General features: G+C 53.5%; 1 protein-coding gene across 1 annotated transcript; it reads right to left on the reverse strand.

The window, feature by feature from the left end:
* Nucleotides 1-2,872: 2,872 nt before the first annotated feature.
* Nucleotides 2,873-12,898, reverse strand: DNAJC27 (DnaJ heat shock protein family (Hsp40) member C27). Its single transcript, XM_009907725.2, has 7 exons — nt 12,619-12,898; nt 10,648-10,730; nt 9,693-9,762; nt 8,892-9,056; nt 8,185-8,307; nt 7,146-7,306; nt 2,873-4,121 (listed from the first exon to the last, which is right to left on the reverse strand). The coding sequence occupies exons 1-7, from the start codon at nt 12,703-12,705 to the stop codon at nt 3,989-3,991; spliced, it is 822 nt and encodes a 273-aa protein (XP_009906027.2). The 5' UTR covers nt 12,706-12,898; the 3' UTR covers nt 2,873-3,988.
* Nucleotides 12,899-14,202: the final 1,304 nt, after the last annotated feature.

A 14,202-nucleotide genomic window follows, 5' to 3' on the forward strand; every position in this document is an offset into this window, starting at 1 on the left:
CCGTAACCCTCTCGGTGCCGGCTGCGGGGATGGGGAAATCGGGCGAGTGACCATCCCCGGTGTGTCCCAACTCGGTTCCAGTGCTGCTTCCCTGGCTCTCACTCAGTCCTCCTCCTCAGCCCTTTCCCAGCGAGCAGAACCCACAGACCCCACGGCTAACTCCATGTCTTGGGTGACATTTTTAAACCAAAAGAAGGGAAATTTAGGCTGGATGTAAGGAACTTTTTACATTGAGAGTGGTGAGACCTGGCCCAGGTTGCCCAGAGAGGTGGTAGATGCCTGGTCCCTGGAACCATTGCAGGTCAGGTTGGACTGGGCTTTGAGCAACCTGCTCTAGGTGAAGTTGTCCTTGCTGAATGCAGAGAGTTGCACTGGATGACCTTCAAAGGTTCCTTCCCACCCAAACCAGTCTTGAACCAACTGCCTGTGACCTCACTGGACACCAGGGACCCTAAGGGAAGGAGCAGGGCACTATCTGTACATCCCATGCACTCATAATCTGCCAGCCCAACCTTCACCCAACTCTGTTCACCCCATGGCCTTTGCTTTCACTGCCTAAATCAGCCCCCAAAACAACCCACACCCCACTGAAACCTCTTCAGACAGGTCCTCCTCCCCTTCCTTGTGTTTCAGCCACCACCTGCATCCCTCTTGCACCTCTGGATCTGGAAAACTTGCTGCAGTTGAGAGCTGATGGAGATCATGCCTCAAGGAGCCCTCCCTCATAGCTGGGAGAATCACACTTGGCCCTATGAATCCAAGGCATGGCTGGAAACACCACACTACAGAATGTCCTCAGCCCAGGAGCTCCAAAGGGAGACCATCTTGGCTGCTTTACTCAGGGAAGTAGCTGCTTCTGTGCAGTAATATCAACACAAGAATGCCAAAGACACAACTCCCTGGAGGTTTTAGCTGTGCTCAGGGTCGTTCTTGACCTGCTGCAGATGAAGCAAGCACGAGTGAGCAGGGTGCACGCAGGGGCTTGGGCTGCCCATCAATATCCATGCCTTGGACAATGGACATGAGTCCTAGTCACCCACAGCATGGGTCTGGGCCTGGCATGGGGAGCTTAGGTCAACCCAAGTGATAGGACAAGAGGAAAGAGCTTCAAGTTGTGCTAGGGAAGGTTTAGATTGGACATGAGGAAGAACTTCTTCCCTGAAAGGGTTGTCATGCCCTGGCCTCGGCTGCCCAAAAAAGTGGTGGAGTCACCATGCCTGGAGAAACTGCAAAGCTATGTAGATGGGGTGCTGAGGGACATGGTTTAGTGGAAAGCTGGCAGTGCTGGGTTAATGGCTGGACATGAGGATCTTAAAGGTCATTTGCAACCTAAACGATTCTATGGACAGGGGACCCTGGATGGGCCCTTGTTGGTAAGGTTAACTGGTCTGAAGGCCTGAGACCAGCAAGAGGAGCTAGCACTGGTTTGTGAAGCAAGGGAGGGTTTAGGTCCATTCCCTGGGCCTTGCCTGGGCATGTTACAGGTTGTACAAGCCTGCAGCAGACAGCAGCTGTTGGGCACAGGGCCAAACCAGAAACCTTCCTGTCCTCCCCACCTACCAGCTCCATCCAGTGCTGGCAGGCAGGACAGTGCCTCAGGGTACATCAAGGGAGGCTTTCCCCTCCCACAGATCTTCAGAGGTGGCACCTGGCTGCGTTTCTGGTTGCTGAAGGGCATGTCCCTTTGTTTGGAATGTGCCTTCAGCAGCAGGACTCACTTCAAACAAGGCAAGAGGATATGGGGCTCACCTGCTAGAGGCAAAGCCTGGGTAGTGGCAGCCTTGCTGGAGGGATCTGGAGCTTGGGGGCCTGGTGGCAATGGCATGGAGGCAGCACAGGAGCGGGGCTGTTGGTGTGGAGGTATGTGTGCACTGGGTAAGGCTGGAGCTACCTCTCTGTGTCCCCTGACCACATCAAGTCTCCACTGTTCCCTTGACCCCTTACCCAGCGCTCATTCCTGAGGAGCTGATTCACTACCTCCATCATCACACTGGAGGGCAGCTCTTCACCACCAGCCTCGGCCAGACCCAGCTTGGGAGGAGAGAAATGAGTCAAAGGGCAATTAAACATTAACAGCAGGCGGTTGTCGTGGGAGGACAGCTCACAGGGCCTCCTTTGTTCCAAACGGGGGGGGTTCGTTTAGAAAACGAACACAACTTAGAAGGTCACCAGCACCCTTAGACGTGACATGCATGGGGAATGTCTCCAAACATCTGGGCAGCTCGGCAAACAGTCAGGGAGAAATCCCCAAGACCAGCGGCCAGAGTCAACCTGAGCAGCAAACAGGAGGGATGCAACAGCCCTGGAGAGCCCCTGAGCAGCAGGAACCAGGGAAGCCTTTCAAGCGCTCCAGGCACTGAGATCTTGCCCTCAAAGTGAAGTGCACCATTCAGCAGCAGGGTTATTTACCCTCCTCGATGGAAAAAAACATACAGAGAAAGAGGTTTGAAGCCAGAAGTGGTTTCCTCCTCCAGACAAGTAGGGGAAAGTCCCAGTGAACTCCACAGTGTTACAGAGCACATGGAACAAGACCCTATCGGCGCAGCCTGCCACAGCTTCAGTGCCTGACCTCCCCCAGCCCAGGGTCTTACACACCCAGGAGAGGAAAAATGGAGCTGTTTTAAACATTAAACTCTTGTACCAGCATCTCCCCTTGGTTATTTCTGCACTGGAGGAGCACAAAAAGCTGCTTCTGAGCAGAGCAGCTTTTGTCTTCTTCCCAGCACCAGAAACCAGAGTAAAATAGTAACTGGCCTCAAAGTCCCTTCATGCCTGCTGCCAAAAAGGAGGGCATAGGGGGATCCACTGGTGATTTATGCTGTATTTTGAAAGATAAACATAGAAAATCTGCCCTGGAGTGAAATAAATAAATACAAATCCTATTACACTGGACCACAGGAGAAAAGTCTGGGACAGGACACCTGTGGGGTGGAGTAAGTGCACACATCATTCACACTTTTCATTTCATAGTCTTGATCTTCCCTGCCAAGCTCACACAGCAGCAAGGGAAGAAATCTGAGTCCTGGCCAAACCATGGAACCCAAGGAACCTCCTGTTTGCCCTCCTCTTAGGAGCAGCCATCACAGCTCTGCTCTGCCTCACCAACATGATGGCCAGATCTGAAGCCTCTGCAGGGGTGGGGGTGACCAGGAATGCTCCCCTCTAAATGAACAAAAGTATTTAAAAAACCAAAAAGAGCAGCCAGGACTAGGAGGGAGCAACCCATGACAACCAGCAACAGCAGTGGCATGTTGCTGCTGTGAGAGGAGATGGTTGGAGGAGAACGTGCCCCCTCTGCCATCCAAGAGCATGGTGATTGCGGGCATCCACACCACTCTGTGGTGCCAGGGAAGCTCAGGAGATAAGGCTGGCCATGGAGAGGAAGGGCAGAGCTCACAGACAGTCATGAATTGACTTCTCCTTGGGTAAGTACCTTCCTCCTGCCTCCTTCCAAGGAGAGTGGTGCAGTGACATCTACCCAAAGCTCACCTGCGCAGCATGAGGAGAGGGATAGGAGGGAGCGAGCACCTGGCTTGAAGAACTGCAGCTTTAGGAGGTGGTGGTAGGAGACTGTACTGTGCTGAGAACAAGGGTGCTGGAAGAGAGCCCTAGTCCTGCCAAAGAGACTGTTCCTGGTATCACAACAGCCTGGGGACAAAGAGGAGGACACTCTTGGAGCAGTTTCTCCCTGCAGTGGTAACTCCAGTTACCGCTGGAGCAAGTTTCTCCCTGGTAATTCCCAGGTAGTAACATAGCCAGGACAGGTGAGGACCTCACTGCTTTCAGAACTTACACCAACCACTGACCTAGGATCAGGGAGGGTCCTAGGTTCCCCTTCTCCTCCTCAGCACTCTTGCCCTCTTTCCAGCACATCCCAAGTGCAGGAGGTGAGATGCAGTTCTGCTCCCGTGGTGTCCGTGCCAGTGTGAGGAGGAGAGGGAGCAAGCTGGGAAGAGGGGAAGGTTTCCAGCTCCGAGTGGCTCTGTTCCTACTTGATGTTCTTGAGCAGCGCAGTCCGGGCATTCACGACGGCTTTGAAGGCGTCCTCGCTGCCGGGCGCCACGCACTTATCCGGGTGGAGCAGCACGGCCAGCTTCCGATAGGCTTTGTTCACTTCGTCCCTAGGAGACAGCAAGAGAGGGAGGGGACTCAGGTGACATACGGCCCGGCTCAGCCCAGTGGCACAGCACAACAGGACCAAGAGCTCCCCCTGTGGTCCACAGCCCCGCGTAGATACTTTTGAACTCTTCCCTGACCAGCACTAAGGACCTCCCGGCTTTGGAGGTGATGCTGTGAAAGAAGAGCCGCGGAATAGCACATAAGGGTGCTGGAGCCTTGGACCAGGTTGCACAGCGGGGCTGTGCAGTCTTCTTCTCTGGAGAGATTCCAAACCCACCTGGACATGATCCTGGGGAACCTGCCCTGGGTGACCCTGCTTTAGCAGAGGGTTTGGACTAGCTGTCTCCAGAAGTCACTTCCAACTTCTGCCATGCTGGGAGGTGCAGCATGAGCAGAGGAGGGGAGAACCTCTCCTGGGGCAGACAGAACCTCCCCACCACAGTACTGTGCTGGCATTTCATAGAACCTTTGAATCAAAGAAGAGTTTTGGCTGGAAAAGGCATTTAAGGTACTCAAGCCGAGCCATTAACCCAGCACTGCCAGGCCACCACCAAACCATGTCCCTCAGCACCACAGCTACATGGCTTTGCAATCCCTTCAGGGATGGTGATTTCATCACTGCCCTGGGTAACCTGTCCCAGGGCTTGACAACCTTTTCAGTGAAGAAATGGTTCCTCATGTCCAGCTTAAACCTCCCCTGGTGCAACTTGAGGCCATTTCCTGTGGTCCTACTGTTTCTTTCTTAGGAGAAGAGACCAACCTCCACCAGGCTCCAACCTCCTTTCAGGGAGTTGTAGAGCGCCAGAAGATCTCCCCTGAGCTTTATTTTCTCCAGGCTAAACAATCCCAGTTCTCTCAGCCACTCCTCACAAGACTAGTGCTCTAGCCTCTTCACCAGCTTGGTTGCTCTTCTTTGGACATGCTTTAGTACCTCAATGTCCTTCTTGGAGTGAGGGGCCCCAAACTGAACCTAGTATCAAAGCACAGCCTCACCAGTGCCCAGTACAGGGGGACAATCCCTGCCCTACTCCTGCTGGCCACACTATTGCTGATCCATGCCAGGATGCTGTTGAACTTCTTGGCCACTTGGGCTCACTGCTGGCTCATCTTCAGTTTGCTCCCATCATGCTATCCACGTGCCTGTGCCATGTGCTGTGGTGTGCTGAGCCTGTGGCACCAGGAGAGCAGAAAGCTGGGAGGCAGCGTGGGGGCACACGCACCCTGACTCAGCTTTGCATCAAGCCGCCCACGCGCCCCTGGGGAAGGCACTGCACGCTCCTGCAGCCCTTAAAGCCTTGGGTGTCTGGTCCAGCACAGACATCCTGGCTCCTGCTGCAGGCCATGGAGAGAGGGTGGCACTGTCCACGTTGATGATCACAGCACAAACTGCCCTGCAGAGCTGTTGATCACAGGATGTTAGGGGTTGGAAGGGACTTCTGGAGATCATCGAGTCCAACCCCCCTGCCAGAGCAGGACCAGAGAAACCAGCACAGGTCACACAGGAATGCATCTAGTTGGGTCTTTAAAGTCTCCAGAGAAGGAGACTCCACAACCTCTTTGGGGAACCTGTTCCAGTGTTCTGTGACCCTCCCAGTGAAGAAGGTCCTCTTCAAGTTGAGGTGGAACCTCCTGTGCTGTAGTTTCTATCCACTGCCCCTTGTCCTATCACAGGGTGCAAGTGAGCAGAGCCTGTCCCCTCCCTCTTGACCCCCAGCCCTCAGATATTGATAGACATGTATTAAATCCCCTCTCAGTCTTCTTTTCTCCAGACTGAAAAAGCCCCAGGGCTCTCAGCCTCTCCTCATAGGGCAGTGCTTCAGATCTTTCCCCTGTGGATGAGAGGGGGGCTGGAGGATTGGTTAAGCTCAATACCTACACTTTAGAGAGCCAAAAGGAGGATCTATGAGTCCTAAATGACATATGTTATCCAAAAATCCACTCTCCAGCCCTTCCATGAGGAGCACAGAAGGGTGGTCCTTGTTTTGTGGAGCAAAGAAAGCAAGGCATGGCTCTGGGAGCTTGTTTTAGCTGCCCATGTCACAGCAGAGCTGGGTGATTCAATAATCAACCTCTTAGATGGGCAGTGAGCAATTCCACCTGGCTTGAGGTCCTCTAAAGACAACAGAAAGCTTGTCTTGTAGGAGCACTGGTTCCAGGTGGAAGAACTGTAACATCAATCCCTTTTTGGCAACACAGGCAGCAGCCATATAGCAGCCTAAAAGCTTCTCCAGGCGTGAAGAGCAAGGAAAGCAAAGATGGAGCTGCTTCAAACACATCTGGCAAAGTGAGTGAGAAATGGATCAGCATGGAGGCAGGATGCAAGGCTGGGCAAGACTGAAGTCCTCATGAATGTTTAGAGGGCTGAAACCCCTCCCCTCTGTTGTGAAGACAGGCTGAGAGAGTTGGAGTCATTCATCCTGGAGAAGTAAGAACTGGAATAATATCCAGAAAGACCTTATTGTGGCTTTTTAGTATTTAAGGGGATCTAGAAGAAAGATGGGGACAGACTCTTTAGCAGGCCCTGCTGTGACAGAACAAGGGGTGATGATTTTGAAGAGGGGAGATTTAGCCTAGATAGAAGGAATACATTTTTTGTGTGCTGAGAGTGGTGAGATTCTGGCCCAGGCTGCCCAGAGAGGTGGTAGATGCTCCATCCATGCAACTATTCCAGGTCAGGTTGGATGGGGCTCTGAGCACCCTGCTCTAGTTGATGTCCATGCTGACTGCAGCTAGATGACCTTTAAAGGTTCCTTCCCACCTAAACTATTCCATTATTTGCTGTCCATCATTCACCCCTTGCCTCCACCCTGGCTTCTCTGTTGAAAGAGGAAATTTGGTGCCCAGGACCAAAGGTTTCTTCTGTATTCCCTCCATTTTCTGGCTCATGTCTAAACCAAGGTGCCCAGTTGATGTATAAACCAAGGTGAGTTTGCCAGCAGGCAGGTCACTAAAAGATCACAAATGCCACCAGCCTGCTGGGTCAGAAAGATCAGGAACAGTCAGGCAAGTGCTGAAACCTCCCTTACCTCGTGGCCCCGGGTTTGACCCCCAGCATGTCCCAGCTGTCCTTGCTGCTGCGGATCCTGCGGATGGCATCTGCCTGCTCTTTGGTGAAGCCAACGCCCATGCTGGAGGCAGGACGCTTCCCACCGTTGTCACACAGGTCAATGATGGCAGAGTAGAAGGTCTGTGGACACAGGGAGGACTCAGCAGGAAGGAGGTGGCAGTGCAGAGGACACCGCATTGCCCTGACTGGCAGCACGCTCATCCTCCAAAGCACAGGGAAGCATTTGGACAACTGCTGAACATTCACCTTCCCCTGCCAGGGCTGTGGGGGGCTGAGATACCCCAGACCATGGGATAGACTGAGGAGGAGGCTAGGCCCCATATTTATCTCAAAACTACTTCATCTAAGTGCTACACCTCCATAGATCATAGAATGGTCTGGATTGGAATGGACCTCTGAAGGTCATCTAGTCCAACCCGCTCTGCAGTCAGCAGGGGCACCCTCAACTAGATCAGGTTGCCCAGAGCCCTGTTGAGTTTCACCTTGAATATCTCCAGGGATAGGGCCCCAACTATCTCCCCAGGCAACCTGTTCCAGAGTTCCACCATCCTCATGGTAAAAAGCTTGTTCCTAACATCCAACCTAAATCTGCTCTTCTCTACTTTGAAGCCATTGCCCCTCTGTCACTGCAGGCCTTTGTAAACAGTCTCTCTCCATCTTCTTGTAGGCCCCCTTCAGGTACTGGAAGGTTGCTATTAGGTCTCCCTGGAGCCTCCTCTTTTCCAGGCTGAACAACCCCAGCTCCCTCAGCCTGTTCTCATAGCAGAGGTGCTCCAATGCCCTGACAGGGGCATCTTTGTTTTACATTCCTAGTGCAGCAAGAGGGATCATCAGCTCGGGACTGGGATCAATACAGATCCTGAGCCAAACATCGACAGCTTTCTTGGAGCAAGGTCTCACTGGGCAGAGGACCAACAGGTCTTATGGGATGCAGGCAGTTCAGGGGATGTCCTACCATCAAGTGCTGTCTGTCTGTGCCTGCCCCCCCTTCAGCTCACCTGGAACATCTCGTTGATGCCCTCTCCTGTCTGTGCCGACGTCTCGAAGTACAGGAAGCCGCGGCCCTCCGCCCAGAGCCGCCCCTCGCTCTCGTCCACGCTTCGGTGCTTGCTGCAGTCAATCTGCACAGGCAGAAAGGCCAGAGGTCAGAGCCCAGCCAGGACACACCTCTGCATCTTAGAAAGGCTTCCCTACAACCTAACATCAATTCATTGAAGAGTTTTGGCTGGAAAAGACCTTTAAGGTCATCAAGTCCAACCATTAACCCGGCACTGCCAGGTCACCGCTAAACCACGTCCCGCAGCACCACAGCGACACAGCTTTTAAATCCCACCAGGGATGGGGACTCCATCACTGCCCTGAACAGCCTAAACCGCCACTGATGCAAGCTGAGGCCATTTCCTCTTGTCCTGTTCCTTGCTCCTAGGGAGACCAACCCCCACCTTGTTCCAGCCTCCTTTCAGGGAGTTGTAGAGAGTGCAAAGGCCTCCCTTAGCCTCCTTTTCTCCAGGCTAAACAACCCCAATCCGCTCAGCTGCCCCTCACAAGTCTTGTGCTCCAGACCCTCCACCAGCTTTCTTGCTCTACTTTGGACATGTTCCAGCACCACAGTTTGCCTTGCTGCAGCTAAAGCTCGACAGCTCAGGCACATGCTGGGAACACAATGTGCCCTGAGGGCTGGAGGCACGATTCCTTCACAGCTCACCTTGTTTGCACAGACAACAAAGACAATGTTCTCCATGTTCCCGTGTGGGCCCAGCTCCTGCTTCATCTCAGCCAGCCACGCATCCAGTGCGTCGAAAGACTCCTTCTGTCCAACATCATAGACCAGGATGACCCCTTGTGTGTCCTTGTAGAATTCATTCCTCACCTGTGGGGACAAAGGCAGGGCACTGCCATCAGTGACAGCCAGAGTACAAGTCCTGGGCGGTTTGGGGGAGGTGGGGGGAATCATCATTTAGCTGGCACCTATTAGATTTTGTGACAAAAGTCTTATTTCCACACAAACAGAAGATGAGAGGGGAAAAGGACATACAGGGGAACTTGTCCCCCATTGCCCCAGGGAAGTGGTGGAGTCCTCAGTGCTGCACACTTTTAAGTCAGCTAGCCAAAAAAGGTTAAATCAAATGATCCTTGAGGCCCACTGCAACCTGGTATTCACTCCAAAGCAAAGCCCGAGTCAACACTTGTAGTTTTTCCCACAGGGACCAGTAATACTGAAATACTTGTCCCCAGAACTTCAGAACAGGCCACAAGGAACTGCTGAGAACAAAAAGGAGGGATGGGAGGCTTATGAGCAACCAGATAAATTACAAATCAACAGCAAGGCAGCCACCTGGCCAGTAGAAACCATTCCATTCCTCACTGCTGGGTCACTCTCCTGCCCTGTTTGTAAGGAGTACTCTTTATTATTTGTACAGCAAATCATTTTAGGAGAGAACAGAACATCTCAGTTAGAAGGGACCTACAACAATCACCTGGTCTCACTGCAAGTGGTGTGCCTTACCTCATAGAAGTATGGGTGCCCTGCCATGTCAAAAATGTTCACCTTGATCTCCCGGTCTCTGACCTGCACTCTGAAAGAGAAGATGGAAATGCTTGATGGGGACAATCTTTTTAGCTTGTAGTGACAGGACAGGGGGTGATTTTTTTCAAACTAAAAGAGGAGAGATTTAGACTAGATACAAGGAAGACTCTTTTACAATGAGGGTGGTGAGACCTTGGCACAGATTTCCCAGAGAGGTGGTAGAAGCCCCATCCCTGGAACCATTGCAGGTCAGGAGTTCTGAAGATGCCCCTGACTGCAAGGGGTTTGGACTAGATAACCATGAAAGGTCCCTTCCAGCATAAAGCATTCTATGATTCTGATTCTGTGCTTGAGAAGGCTCTTTCTCACCCCTCACACTGGCTGTGTACCTCCTCTCCAGAGGAGCTGGCTGATAAGGGACAGAAAAATCAGATGGGAATTCCAAGTGTCAGGGTTTAATGGCCAGAAAAGTGCCCCTGGAGCCAGGAAGACAAGCAGGATAGATACCACCAGCTCTGGATGTAACATGATAGGCTAATTATCATAGAATTGCTTCATTTGGAGAAGACCTTTAAGATCATCAAAGCCAACCATTAACTCAGCACTGACAAGTCACTGCTAAACCATGTCCCTCAGCACTGCATCTACACAGCTTTTCAACCCCTCCAGGGACAGGGACTCAGCCATTAATTATGCAGACTAACTCACTAAGGCACACATTATGCCATGGACACTGAGCAGCCTTAGCAGAGCCTTGGCTCAGTGTGGTCACTCAGGTAGCCCCAGTGCACCTCTTCCTTCTTCCCCTGTGGAAATGAGTGGCCAGGATGGCAGACACTTTGCCCAAGCCCTGGCAGATCCAGGCTTGATGTCTGCAGCCATGTCACCTATCCCACCCTCCTGGTACTTGAAGCTCCTCAATCAAGGTACTTACTTTGTGACGCCATAGTCGATGCCAATGGTGGCCAGGTACTTGGGCACAAACCTCTTCTCACAGTAACGCTTTATAATGCAGCTCTGGGAGAAAGGGAAAGGGAATCTCAGGAGCATGGCACCATAAACAATCATATTCTCATTAACAGGGAACTCAATAACAAACCTTCAGCCAGCTAGATGGCTACAGAGACACCAACTCTGCTCCAAGTCCCTAAACTAATTCACTCGCATTCCAGCCCCTAGGTGTCAGTTATTCCTCATCTGTTTGGAGGCAGGACTGCAAAGATACTCTTATTCCCCTGCACAAAATATCCAGCCTGAAGGAGCTGTATGCTCAGGGGTTTGTGGGCAGTCTGCTCCTCAAAAGCCATGAAGAACATATTGGGAGCCTGAGAAGCACAGGTCCTTCCAGTCCCATTTCTGCCTCTGATTGGCAAACTGTTCAAGGAGAACAGAGGAGTTGGCTATCAGCTGTTGAGAGAGAAAGGCCACAAAGATAAATGCCACCTGCCACCACTTTGCCCACTTGCCCTGTTCTACAAGATCCTGCTGGATTTTCTTGCCATTAGTGAGGCATTTGTCTGCCCCAAGGGAGCAGTTTAACAGGACTATATTTATTCAGAAGGAAAAAAAATAACTGTTGGCTTGTAGCCCAGATGTCAGCCATTTCCTGGGCTGCATCCCCAGTAGTGTGGGCAGCAGGCCAATGGAGGTGATTCTGCCCATCTACTCCACACTGGTGAGATCCCACCTGCAGTGCTGTGCCCAGTTCTGGATTCCTCAGCACAGAAGAGACATGAACCTGTTAGAGCAGGTCCAGACGAGGCCACAAACATGGTGCAAGGGCTGGAACCCCTCTGCCATGAAGACAGGCTGAGAGAGTTGGGGTTGCTCTGCCTGGAGAATTCTCTGGGGAGACCTTCTTGCAGTCTTTCAGTACCTAAGAGGTCTAGAATAAAGCTGAAGAGCGACTTTTTACAAGAGGTGATGTCTTTAAAGTGAAAGATTAGATGTAAGGAAGAGATTCTCCACTGTGAGGTCAGTGTGATGCTCACCCAGGTTGCCCAGAGTAGATGCCCCATCCTTGGCAGCGTTCCAGATCAGGTTGGACAATGGCTCTGAGTACCCTGCTCTAGTTGAAGATGTCCTTGCTGACTACGGGGAGTTTGGACCAGATGACCTTTAAAGGTCCCTTCCTAACCAAATAATTTTATGATTCTATTAAAAGAAAGGCAGCACTTCAGAACAGAACATGCCTGGGAGAAGAAATAACACCTCAGAGGAGAGCTGGGTCACTCGCCACAGCAGGAAGATGGAAGGTTCTTGAGGAATCCCTGACGGAAGGAAAACCGAGGAGGGGCGGAATTCCCCCAGCAACCTCGCAGCGTCCTGGAGGAAGGTACACTAACGGCTGGATCCACACTGTCTGCCTTCCGGCGCTGCACTGCAGCATCCGTGGCTGAAGCATAGTCCTGCAGGCTCCTATGAGGGAAGTGGGCACCGGACCCAGGCGGTCCCGAGCAGCCGGATCACGAAGGAACCCGCCCCGCAGAGAGGCAACATTCTGCGGCCCGGTAAGCCCGTAGGGCAGGTTCCAAGCGGAACCGCAAGCCGGCTGCTGCAGACAGCCCACTCGTGCCGGGGCGCAGGGGCGAGAAGAGGCACAGGAAGCCCTCCACGGAACAGAAACCACGGCCGGCAGCACCACACCCGCACCCGGCGGGACGCGGCCACAAGGCCCCACCCCCTCCCACGACATGCAGCCAATGACACTTGGCGGAGGAGCGGCCCCGCCCCCAAAACTGTCACTTTCGCCCCAGCCTCCCGCCTCCCACCGCACTGTCCCTGATTGGCTCCCGCCGGCACAACCACCCAGTCCGCGGCCGCTCTAGCAACGCGGTCAGACCTGGCTTCTTATTGGCTAACTTGCTTGCCCGCCACCACCCGCCCGCCAATCATAGAGCCTCACCTTGCCCACCTCCGCGTTGCCCATGGAGATGACTTTAATCCGCAGCGACTTGCGCGTTTCCTTCCGCTTCGGCGGATTCGTCTCCATTGTGGGCCGGGGTGGCGGGGGCCAAGCTGGGATGGCAGGGACCGGGGGCTGGGGCGGCGTGGGCCGGGGAGGGCCCGGTTGAGGCGGCGGAAGGAAGGAAGGAAGGAAGGAAGAAAGGCAAGAGGGAGAGAAGAAAGGAGAGGAGCGCGGGGGCCCTGGGGCCGCCTCACCGCCCTGCGTCTCCGGTTGCGCGAGAATTCCGCCGCGCCCGCCTCACCCGGATGTTCTCGCGAGATTTGGCGAGCGCTGCTCTGGCGGGAGCGGCGGCGCGGGGCGGCCGTGAGGGGACAGGGACGGGCCCGGCTACTGCCGTGCTGCCCTGCCGCCCTGCCCCCCTGCCCCCTGCCCGCTCACCCTGTCCTGCCTGCACTTCCTGTACTCCCTGGGCGTGGGGACGGTCCCAGACTCGAGTCCCGCTGCCTCTGGCGCAACCCTGCCCTCCACTCCTGCTTTCAGTAGCATGTGCCTTGTCCGAGAATCTCCGAGGAAGTCGCACCATGTGGCGCTGTATCGTCCTGCCCGTCCTGCGTGCTCCCAGACCGTCCTGCTTTCCGTGTGGGGAGTTTGGCCCTGGGGAGCTGCGATGTGGCCCTAGAGAGCTGCAGGTAGAGCAAAGCGATTGGGAGTTGCATCTCCTGTCCCACATAACAGTGTTTCATGCTCTTAGGGAGATGTTTTGCCTCTTCTTGCTTCAGCTAGGGCCCTATAGGATTGAGAATGGGCTGGGAATATAGCATAGCATAGAATTAACCAGGTTGGAAAAGATCTTTGAGATCAAGGCCAATCTGTCACCCAACACCATCTTGTCAACTAAACCATGGCACCAAGTGCCTCATCCAGCCTCTTAAACACCTCCAGGGATGGTGACTCCACCACCTCCCCAGGCAGCCCATTCCAATGGCAAATCTCTCTGGGAAGAACTTCCTAGCATCCAGCCTAAACCTCCCCTGGTGCAGCTTGAGACTGTGTCCTCTTGTTCTGGTGCTGGTTGCCTGGGAGAAGAGACCAACCCCCACCTGGCTACAACCTCCCTTCAGGTAGTTGTAGACAGTAAGAAGGTCTCCCCTGAGCCTCCTCCAGGCTAAGCAACCCCAGCTCCCTCAGCCTCTCCTCATAGGGCTTGTGTTCTAAACCCCTCACCAACTTTGTTGTCCTTCTCTGGACACCTTCCAGCAACTCAACATCTTTCCTAAACTGAGGGGCTCAGAACTGGTCACAGGACTCGAGGTGTGGCCTAACCAGTGCTGAGTCCAGGGGCAGAATGAATTCCCTGCTCCTGCTGGCCACACTGTTCCTGATGCAGGCCAGGATGCCATCATAAAATGACAGAATGGTTTGGCTAGGAAGGGATCTTTAAAGATCATCTAATCCAACACCTCTGCAGTGAGCAGGGACGTATTTGGAGCAGGTTGCTTGGAGCCCTGTCCAATCTGATCTGGAGCACTTCCAGAAATGGGGCTTTTATCACATCTCTGGCCAACCTGGGCCAATGCATCA

The sequence above is a fragment of the Dryobates pubescens genome, chromosome 3 (genome assembly GCF_014839835.1).
Source record: "Dryobates pubescens isolate bDryPub1 chromosome 3, bDryPub1.pri, whole genome shotgun sequence".
Classification (NCBI taxonomy): domain Eukaryota; kingdom Metazoa; phylum Chordata; class Aves; order Piciformes; family Picidae; genus Dryobates; species Dryobates pubescens.